The sequence below is a fragment of the Dreissena polymorpha genome, chromosome 12 (genome assembly GCF_020536995.1).
Source record: "Dreissena polymorpha isolate Duluth1 chromosome 12, UMN_Dpol_1.0, whole genome shotgun sequence".
Classification (NCBI taxonomy): domain Eukaryota; kingdom Metazoa; phylum Mollusca; class Bivalvia; order Myida; family Dreissenidae; genus Dreissena; species Dreissena polymorpha.
Window position 1 is genome coordinate 28,043,238 of NC_068366.1, and position 23,976 is coordinate 28,067,213.

Consider the following 23,976-nt stretch of genomic DNA (forward strand, 5'->3'; position numbering starts at 1 on the left):
AATAGAATTTGAAGATTTCTGCCATTGAATATGCTATACAACTAGAACGAAACGTGAATATAATAAAAAAGGTAAACGATTAAAGCCGGAGCTATCATTTTTTTTGCAGATATAAAAAGGAACAAACGACACATTTTAGTCTATTGAAGTATCGTTGACCTTTGCCTTTTAGTGAATTGAGCAATTGGAATAGAGGACAAAACTCATCGTTTCAAGCAGAAGTAACATCTTTTATTTCGTGAAATTATGTTACTGTATAAACACATTTGTTGGAAAAATATTTTGCGAATTTTGAAAATGTAATTGCAATTTGCTCAATCTCTTTAGGAAAAATACAAAATTATTAAGTAGATCTGCAAAAAGCCAGTGTGTGTGTGTACATGCTGCAACTATATAGTATATATTGAACGCAATCGTCTGATGTTCGCGAATTAATCGGGTGAAAGTCTGCTCGTCACATAGGCAAAATACATCGATTAGCTTTCAAAAAACAGCACCATGCCAAAACTTATAAGGTCCTCACGTTTCCAAATGGGTTGTGATTGTATGTTTCTGTCCATTAGTGGATGAATTAATCTTCGCTGAATCGCACTACATAGTCCGATTTTTTCAATACTGCGAAAGATGTTGAAGGAAAACAAATAAAACCCACTCACCCAAAAGAATTATTCGTGACATTTCAAAACATCCGGTCATTAGCGCAACATCGGAAGTAGCATAGGCTCCTTTATTAATGCATCGCAAAATAGAGGGGGCACCCGTGATTAACGGTCATCATACGGGGAGTCTGGCGTTACAATGTTGTTAAAAGCCTAATTTCTCTAACTGGTGCACCGGTATTGCACTCCTGTGTTCTGGCACCGCGCGATGGACACATTCCAGCTGAGATTGAACTAATGCACTCAATCTGAGAGCATTCTCACTGATATATGGTTAAAATATCTAATGAGGACCAATTCATGTTTTGGAGTTGTTGAATGGAAACGCAGATGTTGTGGCTTGACATTTTAAACTACCGGGTATTCCTCATCCAAGTTTGTCCTACATCTCCGAGTAGTCACGATTGTGGGTGTTTCGAGGTTTATGAGGTCCTACCACAGCTGAGGCTGCATTATATGTGACTGTGACCCCGCACATGCCTACTTATAATGAACATACTCGAATTATTAGTTGGTAAACATACTCAAACAATCGTTAAGCAGGAGGTACACACAGATTAAGAGTAAATACGATTTATTAGAAACAAACAGTAAAAAGTAACATAGATTCTCAAAATCAACGAATAAAAAAATCAATATTTCTTATATCAATAGCCAAAATTTCAACGCTAGCTGTGGTATGGTAACATAGATTTATCAAGGTACAAAATGCTCGTTTTGTGTGGCACAATATATTCCATTTTAATTTCCCGCAACGATACTATTCATACACACGAACACTTACATGGTACATGAACATGTGTTGAATATATTGTCGGCAAAAAACACGAAAAGAGCATTTTGTATCTTGTTAAATCTTTGTGACCAGACACAGCTAGTGTTGAATTTTGGCTATTTATATATGGAAAATTGATTTTGTATGTGTAAACTTTTTTTTTTTAAATATCGATATTATACGACATAGAATTTCGTTGATTTTGAATGTTCTTCTTCTTCTTTCTTCTTTTATAATAATGGCTATGTTCAATACTGATGTTTATGGGCTTCAAAGCTTAGACACTAGGAATTTCATTTACAAACAAATTTAAAAATATGATACGATTGTTTTCACCACAAAACACAAATTAAAAAACAAATTTGTGCAAAAACATTATGAATCTATAGGAAAACTTCTTTCAGCAAATTAAGCCTGCTGTCACCAACTGGCTTGCGTTTAAATATTTCCGACGCCGCATCACCATATCCCGATACGACTAGAAGTAGCTCAGATATGTCGAACGACTTAAAGGTATATCAAATTGTTGTAAAATAATTTGATAATTTGCTATCAAGTTTTGTTGTACATCTCCATAGAAATTGTATTTGGACGGCGAATAACGCTGCATTGTTTTGTTTCGATTTGCTTGACCTACTTGTTCAATGTCATCCGAACTGTTTTATCATAGCAATAAACCTATTAAGGTTATTGGTGGATTGCTTGCTGTTAAAGAATTGCTTACGGAAGGGTTTTCACGATAGTTTCATACATAAATAAAACAATATATGGTTTAATGCATTTGGAGAAATAGATGTAATTATATGATAGAATGACATTTAGGTCACTGGCACTTGTTTACATTTGTAAAACACGTGGGGGTGTGTCCCCTGTTACGTCCGGTGATTGGCTAGGGTGGCAGTCGCCCCTCCCCCAAGACGTTTCCACCCCAGACGTTTCCCCATTTTGGGAGTGAACTGTCTACATAATATGAAAATGAAAATTAGAAGTAGTTATTTGTAATAATAGAATATGTGAAAAAAAATATATAATTGTACCAACAAATTACAACTTATCTAATTAGAGCAAATTAACACAAATAATATGCAAGTGGAAAAATATGGATACATGAGTAAAAGCACCAAGCTTTGAAGTTCTTTGATGGTTGTTTTAAGGGAAGCTTCTAATAAATTTTACCAATTAAATAGATGTAATTAAAATTGTTTTTATAAGTGCCCGATAGAAATATTTCTTTAAATATTTGAGATCATTGAAAAATTATCAGTATTACAACAGTAAAAGCACAGCCTTGATGTTACTTGATGGTCATTATCCCCACGCTTTTTGAAAAGCGTGGGGATATTGTGGTTATCTCCATCGTCTGTCATTCTGTCTGTCTGTATGTCCGTCCTGGCCACTATTATTTCCTACACTGTTAGCACTAGAACCTTGAAACTTACACACATTGTAGCTATATGATCATATGTGTGACGGTGCACTATTCAGAATTTTGATCTGACCCCTAGGTCAAAATTTATATGGGTTGGGGTGGGGCCGGGTCAGAGATTTTCCTGCGATTCAAAAAAGGCTCATAACTACTGTGTCCCTTCAGATATTGCTTTCATATTTGGTATGCATGTGTATCTGGAGAAGACCTTTCCATGCGCATTAATTTTTGACCCCTGTGACCTTGACCTTGAATTTTCGGTCAGCTTTTAGGTTTCGAAATCTGCGACCGCGATTCGAAAAAGTCTCATACCTACTGTGTCCCTTCAGATATTGCTTTCATATTTGGTATGCATGTGTACACCTTTCCATGCGCATAATTTTTTTTACCCCTGTGACCTTGACCTTGAACTCGGGTCAGTTTTCAGATTTTGAAATCTGCGACCGCAATTCGAAAAAGGCTCAAAACTACTGTGTCCCTTCAGATATTGCTTTCATATTTGGTATGCATGTGTATCTGGACAACATCTTTCCATGCGCATACAATTTTTTACCCCTGTGACCTTGAACTTGAGGTCAGTTTTCAGGTTTCAAAATCTGCGACCGCGATTCGAAAAAGGCTCATAACTAGTGTCCCTTCAGATATTGCTTTCATATTTGGTATGCATGTGTATCCAGACAACACCTTTCCATGCCCACACAATTTTTTACCCTTATGACCTTGACCTTGAACTTGTGGTCAGTTTTCAGGTTTCGAAATCTGCGGCCGCGATTTGAAAAAGGCTCATATCTACTGTGTCCTTTCAGATATTGCTTTCATATTTGGTATGCATGTATAGCTGGACAACACTCTGTGGGCATAACATTTTTTACCTCTGTGACCTTGAACTTGGGGCCAGTTTTTAGGTTTTGAAGTCTGCGACCGCGATTCGAAAAAGGCTCAAACTTCTGTGTCCTTTCAGATATTGATTTCATATTTGGTATGCATGTGTATCTGGACAACACCTTTCCATACGCATAAAATGTTTGACCCCTGTGACCTTGAGCTTGAGGTCAGCGTTCAGGTTTCAAAATCTTCGACTGCGATTCGAAAAAGGCTCATACCTGCTTTGTCCCTTCAGATATTGCTTTCATATTTGGTATGCGTGTGTATCTGGACAAGACCTTTCCATGCGCATGAAACTTTTTACCACCGTGACCTTGACCTTAAACTTAGGGTCTGCGTTTAGATTTCGAAATCTATTATGTGGTTATCTACCCAATCAGAAGAAGTGCAAGCATTTTCATCGGACAAAGGAATTTTTCAACAATGAAGATTGTGTATTGAAAACACATATAGAGTTACACAGTAGTGGCGCAGAGATGTATTTAGTAGTCAATTGTTTGTGTTAACTCATCTTTGAAATGGTTTAGCTCATCCATCTAATGTTTATACAAGGGATTATAAAATATTGTCGCAAAGGGACACCTGTATATGAGAGAAGAGATAAAATGCAGTCAAGCATAAAAAGCATGAGAAACTCATGGAATAGAGCCTCAAGAATCTATAACAGGGCTGAAACTTTCAATTTGTGCAATAACACTTTTAGACTCATTACTGAAAATCTGTCAAAATTTTCAAGTGGGAAAAATGTGAGAAACAATTTAAAGCAAGATGGACTTTGAACAGGCACATCAAAGACAGACATGAAATTCAACAATTTCATTGTTGTGTACAAGATCATAGCGATAGAAAATTTCTGAGACGCTACTATTTAGTCAACCATTTAACCTCAAAACATAACTTTTACAAAACAGAAGCAAGAAGATTGGCTATAAAAGAGCACGTTCAGCCATCTCATAAGTCATTCCAATGAGGATGACATGTACATAATGGACGTCAGTGAATTTGATTCAGTATTAGATTTGTTAGGAGAGCAGGATGAGGAGGAGAAATTATGGTATAGATTTTCACTCATTTTTTAGGTTATTTTACATTAACTTCTTCATTTCTGCACCGAATTACTTCAAATTTATATTGAACATCTCTTATGACAATACGGTCAATCTCAACTATGCATGGCCCCATTACCAACCCTGGGGCGCCCCTGGGTCAAACATGCGGTGTCGGGATATGCGTCGGCCTCTCGCGCGCCATTTCTAGATTTAAGTTGAATAGTATGTTACAAATTAAACAATTATAACTATTGCATTAATTAATTAAGATTAGGTGACATCTTTAAAGGGGGATAGTCATTCATAAAATGAGATTAGCACATTCTATAGTTGAAAAGTAACACTTAAATGACTTACTGTAGTAAAATACATGTAAAGTAGAATAGAATCTGTTGCAGGTCATAAAATGTAAAACTGATGATGAAGAAGCTTTAAAAATATTTTACACTGTCACAACTGATCATTTCAAAATAAAAAAGAAATAAAAAAAAAAATCCATACCTACCTACCCTAGTTTTTGTGGGGATATTTAAATATTATTAATATCATTGAGTTAAATTATTAAATTATCAATAAGTTTTGATTATGTTAGCTAATTATATAATTAATAATGAAATTATTTGCAAGGAAAGTGCAATTCTGTTTAAATTAGTCTAAATTAGTTATTAGTAAAAATGAAAATATCAGTGACAGAATAATTTGATGATATACATATGAATGCATGATAAAAAAAGTTGACAGTTACATAGTTAATGTATTTATCATATTTAATTGTTCCAAGGAAAACAGTTTTGAAATTTATATTAATGTGATTTTACCATTTTTATGCACCCTGTAGGGTGGCATATAGCAGTTGAACTGTCCGTCTATGTATCCATCCGTCCGTCTGTCCAAAAACTTTAACTTTGGCCATAATTAACTTTTGCAATATTGAAGATAGCAACTTGATATTTGGCGTGCATGTGCATCTCATGAAGCTGCACATTTTGAGTGGTGAAAGATCAAGGTCAGCCTTCAAGGTCAGATGATAAAAAATACAATCCAAGGGAAGTAATAAGCTTTAAAATCGAGATAATTTCTAAACCGGCTAAATGATATATTGAGAGAAATTTGATTTCAAAGCAGTGCAAAAGGGAACATTGTGTTTCTGACAGACACTTCTCTTGTTCAAATCGCCAATTGACGCTATTTAATTGGATTAAAAACAACAAATAACTACAGTTCCACAGCCCTGCCCAAGTTTACTCAAACTGAAATAATTCACCAATTGATCCTATTTAATTGAATTAAAAACATCAACATGTATAAGATACACAGTAAGATTTTGAGAATATTCCATGTATTCCACTTGTACACAAACATGCACTTACTAATGATTTACCATGCATTCCTTAAACAGTTAAACCAAAAAGAATTCTAAAGCCAAAAAAAAAACAAGCTGCTTCATAGATAAAGTTTATTAAAGATTTCAAAAACAAAATAATCAATTTGATAATAAATCAAGATAATACTTCAACCAAACAATTATTAATTTATTGGGGGGGGGGGGGGGGGGGGGGACGTCAGCAGTATAACTTAAAAGGGGGGGGGGGAACGTCTGGGGGGGGGGAACATATGGGGAGGAAATGTCTTAGGGGTAAACGACCGGAATTCAATTGGCTACAGCGCTTGGATGCAACAGACAGCATGTCGTTATTGGTCAAAGGTCACATTATATGTTCGTTTTATTGGCTTTGAATTGGGTTTTAAAAATATCTTACAAGTTTCTAAGGCTAATGTAATGATAATGACCAGAATAATTAGATTGGCTGGATGTCATTATCCCCACGTTTTTCGGAGAAAAATTGGCCACCTGCTCCTCCTACAATATTAGCACTAGAACCTTGAAACTTACATACATGGTAGCTATGAGCATATGTGCGACGGTGACAGTGAAGGAATTTTGATCTGACCCCTGGGTCAAAAGTTATGGGGGTTGGGGCGGGGCCGGGTCAGAGATTTTCACTCATTTTTTTATGTTATTTTACATTAACTTCTTCATTTCTGCACCGATTCACTTCACATTGATACTGAGCCTCTCTTATGACAATACGGTAAATCTCAACTATGCATTGCCCCATTACCAACCCTGGGGCGCCCCGGAAACATAGGCCACGCCAACATAGGCCACGCAAACCTAAATTGCCTTTAAATATAATTTCTTCATTTCTATACCGATTCACTTGAAATTGATACTTAACCTCTCTTATGAAAATACGGTCAATCTCAGCTATGCATGGCCCCATTATCAACCCTAGGGCACCCCGCCCACATAGGCCACGCCCACATAGGCCACGCCCAGCCAAAATTTCCTTTTACTATAATTTCTTCATTTCTACACCGATTCACTTCAAATTGATATTGAACCTCTCTTATGACAATACGGTCAATCTCAGCTATGCATGGCCCCATTACCAACCCTGGGGCGCCCCCCTCACATTGGCCACGCCCACATAGGCCACGCCCACCCAAAATTGCCTTTTACTATAATTTCTTCATTTCTGCACCGATTCACTTCAAATTGATACTGAACCTCTCTTATGACAATACAGTTAATCTCAGCTATGCATGGCCCAATTACCAACCCTGGGGCGCCCCACCCACCCAAAATTGCCTTTTACTATAATTTCTTCTTTTCTACACCGATTCACTTCAAATTGATACTGTTTGTCACAGTTATTTTACTGAGAAGGGGTAGTACCATTGCGGTAGATAATTGAACTGTTAATCGGCACTACCCCTGGTTATTGTAATAAAACCATTGTTTAATACCAGTTTACAAGGTTATTTACCCAATAACGCAAATGAAATGGTCCGTTGCCCTCAGGCATGCACCTGCCATGTTTTATGATGTTAATCTGGTTGTAAAACCCCATGATTGAAGTGTCATTAGATATCGAAAACAGGACCGAAATTTGGTAAAATAGCGCTGTAAAATTTACTGTCAGAAAACTTAGAAACATTAAATATGGACGAAAACTCGTGTGTCCGAAAATTAAGAAACACGAAAAATAATTTTTATTGCTACAAAAAGAGGTGTCCGAAAACATAGAGTCAATACGGTATGCATGGCCCCATTACCAACCCTGGGGTGCCCCTGGGTCAAACATGCGGCATGGGAATACGCGCCGGCCTCTGCCACGCCATTTCTATTTTTTAATTTGTGCAAACGTTTGGAAGTTAAGTATATCTCAGGCCCCTTTGAAGACCTTCAGCCTGGATGCAATGGTAAGGTGCTCGGGCATCTTGTTCCACAAAGGTTCAGTATATTGAAATAATGAGTTAGTCATTTCTTCAGAAAGGCACATTAAAGGGAAGCAAATCTCCTCTTGTTGTTGATGCTTGGTACAAGCACTTTGGTATAAGATTCTCTTCTTTACATTTGGATGGATTGAAGTTAATCTCTTGTTCCTACTGTTGAAGTTGGCCCACATAGTCTTGCAATATAGCTATATTATCCTTTGACTCAATCTTCCTCATCAGCAATTAGACTGCTTGTTGATAATTCGCTATTGGCTAGGTCATTTAAGTACAAGGGGAACAGGAGTTTGCCAAGTTCAGTCCCTGCAGGTACACCTTAGTTCACAGGTGATGCAGGGGACATATTGACTTCAACTTTACAGAGTATATAGATGCAAGTGCCATATATTGACTTCAACTAGGACTTGTCTGCTTCGGTCTGTCAGAAAGCTTGTTATCCAGTCAAGCAATGTGCCATGAATGCTGTAATGGTGTCGTAATAAAATATTAAATATGTTTCTAAAAAATAACAAAACAGTTTGACAATAGGAGTTTATGTATACCATAATAATACAATGCAGACTTAAATTTCTGCTTCAAATTTTTCAACTGTTGTTCCTTGACTTTCTCACTTATGCGTGTGATTAATAAAATTTGGTGTATAAAAAGTATAAATGACTAAGGGATAAAATCTGTTTGCTAAGAACTGACTTGATGTTGTAAGCTCTATAACATGGTCATCTTATCCCATGCAGGGCCAAAACACCAACTTTGGAGAAAGGGCCACAGCCTTTTTCGGGGGAAAAAGACACAATTTTCTGGCTTTGGGGAATGAAAAATACTGAGGTAGATTGGAAATTTAGAGAAAAATGCATGATCTTAAAGAAATTTATGTAGGAGAAAGGGCCTTTTTGGTCAAGGGGAAGAAAAAGAGGCCCCTTGCGAAGGAGTTTTTTTTGGCCCTGTCATGCCAAAGCTGGTACAAAAAGGATAGCAACAGTTTCAGATTAACTATCATTACTTTGTTTTGTTCATTTTGTATAATGCCTTTTAAAGTTATACAGAATATCAACTGTCTCTTTATATATTCATGTGTTCAATATATTAAAATACCAGTTTTTTTTATAAAAAAGGTTTTCAAAGTTTAAATCCTAGTAATAAGATTGGGGTTATAGGTGTGGGCTGGCAGGTGGGTGGGCAGACAGGCAGTATCAAACAGGTGGTTTCCAGTCATTAATTTAAATTTGTGTAACCAACCTTAATGATCTTAATGATAAATCTTTGGATATAGCAAACATGCATGGAAACCTAGCTTAAGATTGTATTTTGGTGGTCGCATATACTAAAAATAGAAAAAAATATTCTGTGTGGACTCTTGAGGTAGCTTACATGCTGACTAAGCTTTGGATTGTAGGGACAAGATGTGTCATTTAGGTCAATGTCACTGTTACTGAAAGTAGTTAAATGGTGTCTGACAAATAACTTGTGTTTGGATGGAGGTAATTCACTGACATTTTGTGTTAAGGTTGCTTATATGCAAACTTAGAATTGGAGTTTAGTTTGGACCAATTGGGTCACGGTTATGATCACTGTAACTAAATATAGAAAAGATTTCTGCCCCGTAAATTGAGTTAGGATGAAGATATTGTGCAGCATTGATGTAAATTAACAACAATCTTGAAAACCTCTGTTGTGACATTCACATTTGTATTGATTAATGTTATAATTTACTCATATGGATAAACTCTTTTCACTACAGTACACTCTGCCAATACCATACTCTCTGAATACCCGAACTCTCCTGATTCCGGACGGTTGGGCCAGTCCCGTATTTTCTCCCTCTATTTCTTTGTTAAAAAATGTTGAATGAATCGAACTCTCTGAAAACCGGAAACCGGACGGGTATCTCCGTAAATTTGGTCATTTTCAGCGTAAAATATATTGAGTATATCGGACGGTCTAAATTCTCAAGATGCCCGAGGCGTGAAAATAACAAATACCTTGTCAGCACAGCGAGTGCGGTGTCACACATTTTGCTCACGCAATTATCGATAATCGGATTAAACAAACCATAAAGGTGTCAAGTAGTTACCGCGCTATGGGAGTCCGATTAAGTAATGTAAAACAAACTGTGAATGTCTATAATAGACGTGCGGTAACACCCAAAAGTGTATAAAGCACCATGCTCACTTTGGGATTAATCAAAACAAGTTGGTATGGATTTTTTTTTGCTTTTAATCGATTAAAAACACATTTTTTAAGAATGCAATTAACATCATCAGTACCTGCGTACAGTTATCACATGGTACATGTAAATGTATATGGTTTGTTTTATTTTTATGTGATTCTGTACACAATTCATACCATGTCTATTTCGGCAATATGAAAACTCTTGGTAAACCAGAACTCTCTGAAAACCGGACGATCGGGCCGGTCCCGAGACCGTCCGGTTTACAGAGAGTCTACTGTATTATGCAATGTGTATTTGCTTCCATACCCATGGGAGTTTTGTTGTTTTTCAGTACCTCAGTGGGTTTGGTAATGAGTTTGCCACAGAAGACCCCCGCTGCCCAGGGGCCTTACCTGAGGGCCAGGTAAGTGTTCCTTCCAGCCTCTGTCCACAGGATACACACCACTAAAAGTAGATGGAATTTATTATAAAAAACTATATGATGCTCAAGGGATTTCACCTTCCAGCCTCTGTCCACATGATAAACACACCACTAAAAGAAGCTGGATTTGAATATAAAAAACTATGTGATGCTCCAAGAATTTCGATTAAAGCAGAATCCTGCGTTTTGATGCAAGCATTTTGCAATATAACTTGACTCCCCAATATTATCTGTATTGCTCTTTTGATTAATACAAAGCAACATTTGAAGAGTAATAAACAAATATTCAGAAACAAATTATGTAGACTTAAATATTTTGACCCCTACAAATTTCATTTGACCACTGAACATTTCAAGGACTGGGTCATTTTACGCCTGGTTTTCAAAAGCTATTGAAATCATTGTGTTCAATAATAAAATTCATTAACTTTTTTTTAATCACATCTTCGAATCGAAAATTGAAATCTTGTTTGAGCTAGTTGTGAGATGTCTCAGGTGAGCAACCAAGACCTTTGGCCCTCTTTGGTCCTCTTATTTGAGTTAGTTGTGAGATGTCTCAGGTGAGCAACCTTAGGCCTTTGGTCCTCTTATTTGAGCTAGTTGTGAGATGTCTCAGGTGAGCAACCTTAGGCCTTTGGGCCTCTTATTTGAGTTAGTTGTGAGATGTCTCAGGTGAGCAACTTAAGGCCTTTGGTCCTCTTGTTTAAGCTAGTTGTGAGATGTCTCAGGTGAGCAACTTAAGGCCTTTTGTCCTCTTGTTTAAGGTAATTGTGAGATGTCTCAGGTGAGCAACTTAAGGCCTTTGGTCCTCTTGTTTAAGCTAGTTGTGAGATGTCTCAGGTGAGCAACTTAAGGCCTTTGGTCCTCTTGTTTAAGCTAGTTGTGAGATGTCTCAGGTGAGCAACTTAAGGCCTTTGGTCCTCTTGTTTGAGGTAGTTGTGAGATGTCTCAGGTGAGCAACTTAAGACCTTTGGCCCTCTTTGGTCCTGTTGTTTGAGGTAGTTGTGAGATGTCTCAGTTGAACAACATAAGGCCTTTGGTCCTCTTGTTTAAGCTAGTTGTGAGATGTCTCGGGTGAGCAACTTAAGGCCTTTGGTCCTCTTGTTTGAGCTAGTTGTGAGATGTTTCAGGTGAGCAACTTTAGGCCTTTGGTCCTGTTGTTTGAGGAAGTTGTGAGATGTCTCAGGTGAGCAACATAAGGCCTTTGTTACTGTTGTTTGAGGTAGTTGTGAGATGTCTCAGGTGAGCAACATAAGGCCTTTGTTCCTCTTGTTTGAGCTAGTTGTGAGATGTCTCAGGTGAGCAATCTAAGGTCTTTGGTCCTCTTGTGAGCTAGTTGTGAGATGTCTTAGGTGAGCAACCTAAGGGCTTTGGTCCTCTTGTTTGAGGTAGTTGTGAGATGTCTCATGTGAGCAACCCTAGACATTTGGTTCTCTTGTTTGAGCTAGTTGTGCGATGTCTCAGGTGGGCAACCTACGGTCTTTGGTCCTCTTGTTTGAGTTAGTTGTGAGATGTCTCAGGTGAGCAACCTACGGTCTTTGGTCCTCTTGATTGAGCTAGTTTTGAGATGTCTCAGGTAAGCAACTTAAGGCCTCTGGTCCTCTTGTTTGAGCTAGTTGTGAGATGTCTTAGGTGAGCATCCTAAGGCCTTTGTTCCTCTTGTTTGAGCTTGTTGTCAGATGTCTCAGGTGAGCAACATAAGACCTTTGGTCCTCTTGTTTGAGCTTGTTGTCAGATGTCTCAGGTGGGCTACTCAAGGCCTTTGGTCCTCTTGTTTGAGCTTGTTGTGAGATGTCAAAGGTGAGCTACTTAAGGCCTTTGGTCCTCTTGTTTGAGCTTGTTGTCAGATGTCTCAGGTGAGCAATATAAGGCCTTTGGTTCTCTTGTTTGAGCTAGTTGTGAGATGTCTCAGGTGGGCAACCAACGGCCTTTGGTCCTCTTGTTTGAGCTAGTTGTGAGATGTCTCAGGTGAGCTACTTAAGGCCTTTGTTCCTCTTGTTTGAGCTAGTTGTGAGATGTCTCAGCTGAGCATCCTCAGGCCTAAGGTCCTCTTGATTGAGCTAGTTGTGAGATGTCTCAGCTGAGCATCCTAAGGCTTTTGTTTCTCTTGTTTGATCTAGTTGTGAGATGTCTCAGGTGAGCATCCTAAGGCCTTTGTTCCTCTTGATTGAGCTAGTTGTGAGATGTCTCAGCTGAGCATCCTAAGGCTTTTGTTTCTCTTGTTTGAGCTAGTTGTGAGATGTCTCAGGTGAGCATCCTAAGGCCTTTGTTCCTCTTGATTGAGCTAGTTGTGAGATGTCTCAGCTGAGCATCCTAAGGCTTTTGTTCCTCTTGTTTGAGCTAGTTGTGAGATGTCTCAGGTGAGCATCCTAAGGCCTTTGTTCCTCTTGTTTGAGCTAGTTGTGAGATGTCTCGGGTGAGCATCCTAAGGCCTTTGTTCCTCTTGTTTAAGCTAGTTGTGATATGTCTCAACTGAGCATCCTAAGGCTTTTGGTCCTCTTATTTGAGCTAGTTGTGTGATGTCTCAGGTGAGCATCCTAAGGCTTTTGTTCCATTTGTTTGAGCTATTTGTGAGATGTTTCAGCTGAGCATTCTAAAGCCTTTGATCCTCTTGTTTGAGCTAGTTGTGAGATGTCTCAGGTAAGCATCCTAAGGCCTTTGGTCCTCTTATTTGAGCTAGTTGTGTGATATCTCAGGTGAGCAACCTAAGGCTTTTGGTCCTGTTGTTTGAGCTAGTTGTGAGATGTCTCAGGTGAGAAACCTAAGAATTTTCGTCCTCTTGTTTGAGCTAGTTGTGAGATGTCTCTGGTAAGCAACCTTAGGCCTTTGTTCCTCTTGTTTGAGCTAGTTGTGAGATTGCCCCTGTGCTAATTTGCAGAACAATCCCCAGAAGTGTGCATATGGGCTGTATGCAGAGCAGCTGTCAGGATCTGCCTTTACTGCTCCCAGAAATTCCAATGTTAGAAGGTAAGCATCAAATATATAGCATGACATACAGCGCTTTGACCCATCGATTCTCTGACATATTGAAATATACTGCGGGATAATTAGTGAAGAAACTTTATACACGTATTCCTAAACAAGAATTGTTTCTTTTGAAAAACTGATATAATCTAAAAAAACAAGCATATTTTTTAATGAATTTTTTGGTTCATTGATCAAACACAACCAGTTTAGACTAATAACAAATTCGTTCATAATTCCTTGCGATATTTAACATGCAGATTTTTGTTTTGTTTTTATCATTTAACTTTTTTATGCTTCCCCAAAAAAAATTGGGGGAGCATATAGTCACCGCTTCGTCTGTCCGTCCGTCCATGTGTCCGTCCGTCTGTGCACAATTTTTGTTCGGGCTATTTCTCAGCAATTAATGACCGGAATTCAATTAGACTTTATGGGAAGCTTCACTACCAAGAGGAGATGTGCATATTATCAGCCGGTTCTTGTCAGATGATTTTTCACAGAGTTATGGTCCTTTGAAATTTTCCATTAACTGTACATATAGTGCAATTCTTGTCCGGGCCATTTCTCAGCAACTAATGACTGGAATTCAATGAAACTTTATGGGAAGCTTCACTACCAAGAGGAGATGTGCATATTATCAGCCGGTTCTTGTCGGATGATTTTTCACAGACTTATGGCCCTTTGAAATTTTCCAATGTACATATAGTGCAATTCTTGTCTGGGCTATTTCTCAGCAACTTATTACGGGAATTCAATGAAACTTTATGGGAAGCTTCACTACCAACAGGAGATGTGCATATTATCAGCTGGTTATGGTCGGATGATTTTTCACAGAGTTATGGCCCTTTGAAAATTTCTATAAACTGTACATATAGTGCATTTGTTGTCCAAGCTATTTCTCCCCAACTACTGACTGGAATTCAATGAAGCTTTATGGGAAGCTTAACTGCCTTGAGGAGATGCGCATGTTATTTGTGGGTTCAGGTTAGATGGTTTATTTAGAGAGTTATGGCCCTTTGAAATTTTTAATTTGCTAAGCCATCCATTGTAGTACTTTGTCCAAAGTTATGCCCCTCAAGACTTTTCCTTTTATCTGAATATATAGTGCAATATTGTGACAGAAAAAACCTTTAGGGAGCATCACACATCTCCAACTATTTCTTGTTTCAGCTGGTTATATCGAATAAGACCCTCTGCGGTACACACACCTTTTGAAAAGATGGATCGAGGTAGAATGACTGATGATTGGAACAATGTACATCCAAATCCCAATCAGGTCAGTGCATTATTGGATAACTACAGTTCAGGATCATCACAAAGTGTAGGATGTCTGCAGGTCTTTGCATAGTGTTACTGTAGGATGACTTTTGTCAGTGACTTTACATAGTGTAGGATGTCTACAGGTCAGTGACTTGTCTTAGTGTAGTATGACTACAGTACAGGTCAGTGACTTCTCAGAGTGTAGGATGACTACTGGTCAGTGAAATCCAATAGTGTAGTAAGGCTACAGGTCAGTGACTTTTCTTAGTGTAGGATGACTACTGTTCAGTAACTTTTCTTAGTGTAGGATGACTACAGGTCAGTGACCTCACAAAGTGTAGGATGACTGCAGGTCAGTGACTTGCTTCATGTAGTATGACACCAGGTCAACGATGAATACAGGTTAGTGAATTTTCATAGTGTAGGATGACTACAGGTCATTAACTTATGATTGTGTATGATGACTTCAGGTCAGTGGCTTATGATTGTGTATGATGACTTAAGGTCAGTGACTTCTCATATTGTAGGATGACAACAGGTCAGTGACTTTTTATTGTGTAAGATGACTACAGGTCAGTAACTTCTTATTGTGTAGGATGACAACAGGTCAGTGACTTCTTATTGTGTAGGATGACTGCAGGTCAGTGACTTCACATAGTGAGGGATGGCTACAGGTCAAGGACCTCACATAGTATAGGATGCCTACAGGTCAGTGACTTCTCATAGTTCAGGGTTACTACTGTTTAGTGACTTCTTATTGTGTAGGATGACTTCACATAGTGTACATGTAGGATGACTGCTGGTTAGTGGCATCACATATTGTATGATGACTACAGGTCAGTTACTTCACTTAGTTTAGGATGACTACAGGTCAGTGACTTCACTTAGTGTAGGATGACTACAGGTCAGTGACTTCACTTAGTGTAGGATGACTACAGGTAAGTGAATTCACATAGTGTAGGATGACTATAGGTCATTGACTTTACATACTGTAGGATGCAGTAGGTAGCAGTTCTCTGAAATACAAGCATTTACATTATATTATGACTAACCGTAAGTTTCTTTTAAATTAGTTATTATTTTTATGTAGTTATAAATTATTTTTTTTAGTTGCGATGGCATCCATTTGACATTCCCAGTATGAAAGACCATGCAGTGGACTTTGTTCAGGTAATATGAGACAAAAATGCTGCCTCAGTTTATTTACAGAAAATGTATTTAGCTCACCTGAGCATGAAATGCTCAAGGTTAGCTGTCGTGATCATCCTGTTGTCATGCTGCTTGATGGGTGTGGTGTCCTTCATCAATTGTCAACTCTTAACCACTGATGAGGTTGTATTTGTCATCCAATCGTGATGAAACGTGGTCAGAATGTTATACTGGACAATATCTAAGCTGGGTATGATTCTGCGTCAGGTGCGTGCAAAACCTAGGTACCAAGGTTCAATCTTAGAAAACCTGTGTTACTATTCAGGGGGCCGCATTAATAATTAAATCCTGATGATTTTTTGGGCAGAATGTTTATCTCGACATTTTCTAGGTTGATTGGCATCCAGGTCATATGCTTCCAAAAAATGTGTCACCATATCACTAGATGAAATCAGTTTTAAATTGGGGGAAACTCCTAATAAAATTTATATATAATTGGTTGCAGTAACTACTCTTTGACTGAAGTGTTATTCGTGATATTTTAGTTAACTTGTGTTCATTATTTGTGTTTTATTTCAGGTTCAATTTATTGTATGCACCCTTTTGAAGAGAAGTTAAACTGTGTGTCGTTTAGGCTGTACATTTTTTGCACGATTTTCTGTTTCAGGCATAACTTTTCATTTATTGACAGATTTAAAATAACTTTGCACAAATTTCTACCATTTTAAGACACAGTGTCGCGTGGAGCACTTGTCTTCTTGTGTCAAATGTCAAGGTCACTCTTCGTGGTTTAGGTCAAATTTGGTCATACAAAAGCTTGAAACATCTTGTATCAGCAATAACTTTGCCATATATTGAGGGATTTTGATATTACTTGGCACAAAAGTAAACCATCCTAAGACTACATGTCGCGTGTATCAACCATCTCCTAACCTTAGCAGATAAGGTCAAATGTAGAGGTCAAAAGTTTAATGTGGCGTTAAAACAGCTGGAAAACTCCTGTCTCAGCCATATCTTTGCCATAAATTTATGGCGTATAAACTAACGCAGCACAAAATGCAATCCATCATTAGATTACCTGTTGCCTGTTACTTTTGTCTCCTGATGTTTCACTTTTCTCCTTACTTCAAAGGTCAAGGTCATGCTTCAAAGATCAACTTTAGCAATGAAACAGCTTATTTGGACTATAACTTTGGCATTCATCATGCCAGTCTAAGATAACCTACCACTAATTACAGCAATGATGACATGGCATTTTGTGTGTAAAAACCTTTCTTTTTACGTCAGAGATCAGAATCACACTTAGAGGTCAAAGGTAACATCTTAATTCAAAAGAGTTTGTCCAGGGTGTAACAATTTCATTCATCATTCAATTTAAGGACTAGTTACCACAAACGTATAATATGAGGAGATTGAGTGTCACAAGTATCATTTGTTTCATTTGTACCATGTGTATCATTTCCTCAAAGGTTGAGGTCACACTAAGAGGTTAAAGTCAAATTTGTCCATAAAGTGCTTGTGTTTGACATAAGCTGGGGTTTTGAGACCATGTTTCTGAGATTATGATTCTGGTCTCTTTCCTGTACAATCAATCATATTTTTGGCCTGAAATTTGGTGTTTTTTTCTTTAAAAAATAGCTTTTTTGTTAACAAGTAAATTATTGGGTTTCTGATTTTTGCAAAAAATACAAAAACTTACTTAGGAAGTAGTGTTGGTAGCTTTCCAATGTTTTTGCAATACCTGTCCTGGCTTAATCCCCCGTAGGAGATGGGCCCTGTTAATCACATGTCCATTAACTAGTCCTTTGTTACGAAGTGATAGTATACAGATAAGCGCGACTGAATGACCGTTAACAAGTGTTTGACACCAATTTTCCAATTAGTCTTATTCAATTACAATCATGACCATACTGAAAACATTCTAACCTTTGTTGACTCAAATTAGAGATATTCTGTATATCATTGGTTTATGTTTGCATGAACAACTATTAAGCAAATTAAAAGTATATACAGTCAATCTTGTATTAAGAGACCACTTAAAGGAGTAATCAAAAGTGGTCTCTTAATAAAATGGTCTTTAAATAAAAAAGGCCATTCTTGAAGAATGCTTACCCTCAATTTTAATCTATATGAAGGATAATCTCTTTTGTCCACAATGATTTTAATTTTTATAATAAAATGAATATAAACACAATACATAGACAATATTTTACTTATAATGTGTTTTATTTTTTTCACTTATTATAAATTATCATTTATTATAAATGAATTGTGTGTACATATTTATTTGCAAAAACAACATAGACAAGGAAATATTTTTCCTGAGAACAAAAAACTTGGCTAAAAATGTTCTGAGAAACGAAGCTAACCAGCCAGTGGAAGCCTTGTCGGACGCAATCTAAGGGCCTGAGCACAAATAAGAGGGCCTGACACAGGCATTCTCCTCGTTGTTGCATCCTTAAACCACGTTAACACAAGATCATTTATGTCCTCGTGCACCTTGCGCCTCGTGCACCTCGCGCGTTTTTTACACATGACACATTATTTTCCACGTCTTCAAGCACCTCGGCTTTACGCTTACGAATTTTCTGAATTTGAGATTTACCGACTCCAAACTCATCTGCGATTTTACGTGCACTTTTACTCTTTGACAATTCCAAAATCCGAATTTACTCGTTCAACGTTAACACTTTTCGTTTTGACATTTTAATTTCTGCATGTACGCTTAAGGAAATCTGACTCGATTATGATCCATAATGACCTGAAAAAATTAAAACACGTCAATTGAAAACAAACAAACAGAACTGATTGGAAAATTTATTAAGTAAATAACAATGTGATTGGCTAACAAATATCTCTGAATTAGCATAATTACAAATTGGTAATGTATGGATTGCGACAGATGTTGCCGATTAATAGTTTATTTTCCGCACTTCTCAGGAAATGTTTGTCGCGTACAGTGCATTGTTTATGCACCTGTTATCTATACTCGAGAAAAATCGGCGTCTCTTAACGTTCCACATAGTAAACTATTTAAGCTGAAGACTGTGCCTAATACGTTCTTCTATTATTCAACTCAATAAATTGATACACAGTCTACAACAATACCGGTCAGAACCGGTCAACGAGACAAAGCATAATCATAATGGTTGGTGTAAAAACAAAGCAGAGGTGAAAGAGTACATCTTATCGGCTTAGATAAACAATTAACACGATTTGTCCCTGAAAAATTAATAAATTAACCACTTTTACCTCCTTGTGGTCGCTTAATTCAAAATTCGGACATCAAAATACACAAAAATCAGCGGTGGCTGGTCGCGTAAGACAAAAATTGCTTAATACAATATCATTATATAGCGAAAAAGCTCCGTGGGATTTCAAAATGGTGGCATAAGACAAAGGTCGCTTAATACAAGTGGTCGCATCCACAAGATTGACTGTAAAAGATAATGTATAAATGAATTTACAAAATTTGAATTGATAGAATAATCTAGATACTAGTAAATCTAGTTTAACAAAAACAACCAAATACAAATTAATTTATTTTAATTTCTCTGTTGTAACAGCACATATTTGTTCTCACATAGCCCAACTTTTGATCATTTTTATTGTCATCAATCTGCCTTATGCTGGCTGTTCAAAATACAATATCCTTGAAAAAACAAACCATGCGTACACTGGGCATGACGAGTGTTAACAATGAACTCAAATCCTTATTAGCTCACCTGAGCACAATGTCCTCATGGTGAGCTTGTGTGATCCCCTTTTTTGCGTCATGTGTTGTGTGGCATCAACTTTGGCCTTGTTAACACTCAAGAGGCCACATGTATTGTTTGCTTTGTATGAAACTTGGTCAGAAAATTTTTATCAATGATATCTTGATCAAGTTAAAAAATAGTTTCGGTCGGTTGGAAAAGTTTGCCACCAGGGGGTGGGGCATTTTCCTTATATGGCTTTATTAAAAGCTTGTTAGCATTCTAAAAGTTACATTTATTTTTTGCTCTTCATGAAATTTGATCAGAACATTTGTTCTAATGACATGTTGGGCTTCAAAGGACAGGTCAGTTCCTTTGTATCTCAGGTGAGCGACTTTGGGCCTTTTAGGCCCTCTTGTTCTTATTGATAATCCAAGTTAATGGTATGAATATAGCTAGAAAGCATAAGCGTTGTACAGTAAATGTCATGTGTCAGCTAAGTACCCATTACACTATGTACTGTCGGTTGTGTAGTATCTAGATGTATCTGATTTGCAAAATTAAAGCGGATGTTAGCGGGATTAAGATGGATATCTTCCAGAGTATGTAGACCATTGTTGATTATCTAATGTGACCCATGTTTCCTGCTTTCCAGGGCCTGTCCACTGTGTGTGGGGCTGGTGACCCAATGTCTAGGCATGGAGCAGCCATCTACATTTACACTTGTAACTCACCCATGGGTGACAGGTAATACAGGAAACATTGATTGTTGTCAAAATAGTCAGATACAATATTTTTCATCTAATAGTATTTATTTTAATTATAAATCATGTTATACAGCTCATCTTTAGCTATTTATATTTGCCAATGGTTACGTCTCTCTGCTATTTTTAATACAGTTTTTAAGAATAATATGTATTTGAATTATTCCGTTTAATTCTATTTTTTTTGTTTCTCAATGTTGTTTTTTTTATAAATGTTTATAAGTGCAAAAATAAGTTTTTAAAGAGAGTGTATATATATATATATTTTTTTTATTTTTTTTTGTATATAATGTATTTATATGTATGTATTTTAATGTACCTGTAGGTGCTTCTACAGTTCTGATGGAGATTTTCTGATTGGTAGGTGCACATTTAGTTTGTATCTCACAGTATGTTTAAAGGGTAAAATATAATTATGATGTACGAACTGGTCCAAAACTATTCTAAACCGTCCCGGACAGTTTATAAACTGTCCCGGATGGTATACTAAACTGTATCAGACAGTTACATACTTTTGAACCGCTTGTGCATCTGTAAACCGTACCGGGTGATTTATTTTGTGGATAACAAACCGTCCGATACAGTTTAGGAAACTGTCTGGGACGGTTTCCTGGCGTAAATTATAGTACGGCATGGGTTTTGAAGAGGAGTCAATCAACCAATCAGAATCTGACATAATTAAGGATTACAACACTTTGTTAATATATACCATTTAAAAGAACAAATAATTTCAAGCCAATTTAAAGTGCAAAGTAAAGAAGAAGAATCATTAATTGCTGTCTTGTCATTGCTAGATTTTCAAAACAAATAAACAAAAAACAAAAATGATGAAATTTACTTTCTGTTGGGTCCAGTATATTTTTATCACAAATTTAAAAAATCAATTATTTAAAAAAAATAGTATTTCTTTAACTAATTTAGAACATGTTCAATTTCTGGCTTTGCTTGCGGTATTTTTGTCAATTGTTACTTGAAAAAATATTATCCTTCTGAAAAAAAAAACTACTGTCAAGCAATCGGACAGTTTAAACCGTCTTGGACGGTTTATGCGCACAAACTGTCCAAAACTTTCCTAAACCATCCTGGATGGTTTCTAAACTGTCAGGGACGGTTTACAAACTGTCTGGGACGGTTTATAAACTGTCCGGGACAGGTTAGAATAGTTTTGGACCAGTTCTTACACCATATAAATATTGTGCTTGCATGTTCATAATGTCCCCTTACAAATCAGCTTGGGTTTATTGCTTTGTACCTGTCAGTTGGTCGGTAGGTCGGTCTGTAGATCATTTGTTTATGTGCAATATCTAGAAAAAGCTTACAATTCTGCAAATCAGTATGATGGTTATTTTTGGAGGAAAGGAAGACACCTTTTGATTTTGAGGTCAACAGAGGGCTTTTCAGAGTAAAATTGTGTCTGCACAATATTAATTGCATTAACTTACAATGTACAAATTGGTATAGTGATTACTTTGGAAAAAAGGAGACTGCCTATCGCTTTTGAGGTCACCAAGTGACATTCAATGCAATTTTGTATCATAAACCATGGTACATATATTGGAGAACAAGAAGACAAATTTTGATTTTTAGGGACAAGGTAACATGGTAACATGATCTTGTTTGAAGCAATTTGCTACATCATGAAATCAGTGTCCACACAATATATTGGGAAAACTTTGTCTTTTTAGCGAGGCTGTTTTCGGAGAAAACCCGAGCTTTTGTCATAGCCGTCCGAGGTAGGCGTCGTGCTAAAACCTTAACATTGGCTCTAAAATCAAAGTGCTTCCACCTACAACTTTGAAACTTCATATGTAGATGCACCTTGATGAGTTCTACACGCCGCACCCATTTTTGGATCACTGGGTCAAAGGTCAAGGTCACTGTGACCTCTAATATAAAACTTAAACAAAAACCTTAACATTTCCTCTAAAATCAAAGTGGTTCCACCTACAACTTTGAAACTTTATATGTAGATGTACATTGATGAGTTCTACACACCACACCCATTTTGGGTCACTAGGTCAAAGGTCAAGGTCACTGTGAAAAAAATAAAAATTTTGACAAGCTTTCGCAGGCGAGCACGGCACTCATTATGCGGTGCTCTTGTTATCATCTGCTACGCTGTTTACTTGGAAAGAAAGATACCATTTAAGTCAACAGGACAAGGTCTGTTTGGCTATGTTGATGTAATGTATTATTGTTCCTAATGCTATTAGCCCTATGTCGTGTCATGAGCCTGCGTGTTTCAGTGCCCCAGCAAGGCAGCCTGCTCATCACAACAGAGTTTGGCAGGATTCTGGTGGATCCCAATGAAATATGTGTCATCCAGGTAACTATAAGTAACATAATGCATGTGTTTATTTATAATATTGTTGGAACAATTGTGTGGTTACAGTCCCAGCTGTAAACATACGTGAACTGTTGCAATGCTGGTTAGTCTGTTGTGCTCTATTAATTTTGTCTACCCCCCATCATATAAACACTGTATCTTATTACTGTTTCATTTTACCTTACACTGTCAGAATATGATTGTTTGCTGATATATTTTATGCACTTTAATTTAAGACAATATTAGTTATTTGATAAGAATGCCTGTCTGAAATATCCTTAAATGGAATGAAGTAGGATATCAGTTTACATTCTCCCCACAAACAGGTCTTTATGTGGGTATACTGGGATCACCAATTGGTTGGTTTGTTGTTTCGTATGGCCATTTGTTGGTTGGTAAGTTTGTAAGCACTTCCTGTCCTTTGAACAACTTTAATATTGTGCCCAACTTTGATTGACAAGTAGTCATTTTTGCAAATGAACTTTCTTACTGCTAATTCAGATTTTCATAAAACTGTATGCATGTAGTTCATTTACAGCTTGGGACTGTTGCTATACTTTTGAAAATGGCTAACTTTTGTTATCTTGATGCAGCTTATCTTTCTGAATACTTTTATGTCAACATACATTTACATGTAAGGCATGTGAATAACTTGGCACAAATGTAGACCTATATCAGGCAATGAGGGACAGTGTGTCACATTCAAGAACCACAGTGCTACCTTCAAGTTCAGGGTCAAACTTAAGGTCTTTGTGGAATAATGGATATGGTGTCTGCCTAGTAATTTGGAGTTGTGTGGTTTTATCACAACCTAAGTGTTGTTATAAAAACGTATGAAAATAATTTATATTTAAACTTAACCATCATGACAAAATTTAATTACCAGTATTTTTTATGACATAATTTCGCCCGATTGGTGCCAAAAGGAATCACGTGCCTTCTTATTTAAATGTCACATGGTACCTTTTTGCACCCATGGGGCGATTTGTAACCATGTTTTTAATAAAGTTGAAGATCAATGTTATTTATTCTGGTGTAATGTGCGGGCGGGTGGTTGGGCAGTAAGTTGGGCAGCATTAAACAGGTGGGATCTGGTCAATAAATTAAGTTTGCATTGTCCAATCTGGATACAA

At 37.2% G+C, this 23,976-nt stretch overlaps 1 protein-coding gene across 2 annotated transcripts in view; it reads left to right on the forward strand.

Annotated features, from left to right (window-relative positions):
• The first annotated feature begins 1,853 nt into the window (after positions 1-1,853).
• Positions 1,854-23,976, forward strand: part of LOC127854260 (homogentisate 1,2-dioxygenase-like) — a 34,419-nt gene continuing 12,296 nt past the window's right edge. The window contains exons 1-8 of one of the 2 annotated variants that reach the window (XM_052389289.1): positions 1,854-1,947; positions 10,596-10,667; positions 13,564-13,652; positions 14,820-14,925; positions 16,020-16,079; positions 20,409-20,500; positions 20,843-20,877; positions 22,764-22,843. In XM_052389289.1, coding sequence (XP_052245249.1) covers positions 1,930-1,947; positions 10,596-10,667; positions 13,564-13,652; positions 14,820-14,925; positions 16,020-16,079; positions 20,409-20,500; positions 20,843-20,877; positions 22,764-22,843 — 552 coding nt within the window. In that variant the 5' untranslated portion in view covers positions 1,854-1,929. Of the gene's footprint in view, positions 1,948-4,617; positions 4,800-10,595; positions 10,668-13,563; positions 13,653-14,819; positions 14,926-16,019; positions 16,080-20,408; positions 20,501-20,842; positions 20,878-22,763; positions 22,844-23,976 lie in introns of those variants that run through there. The other variant, XM_052389290.1, reaches the window with a different exon arrangement.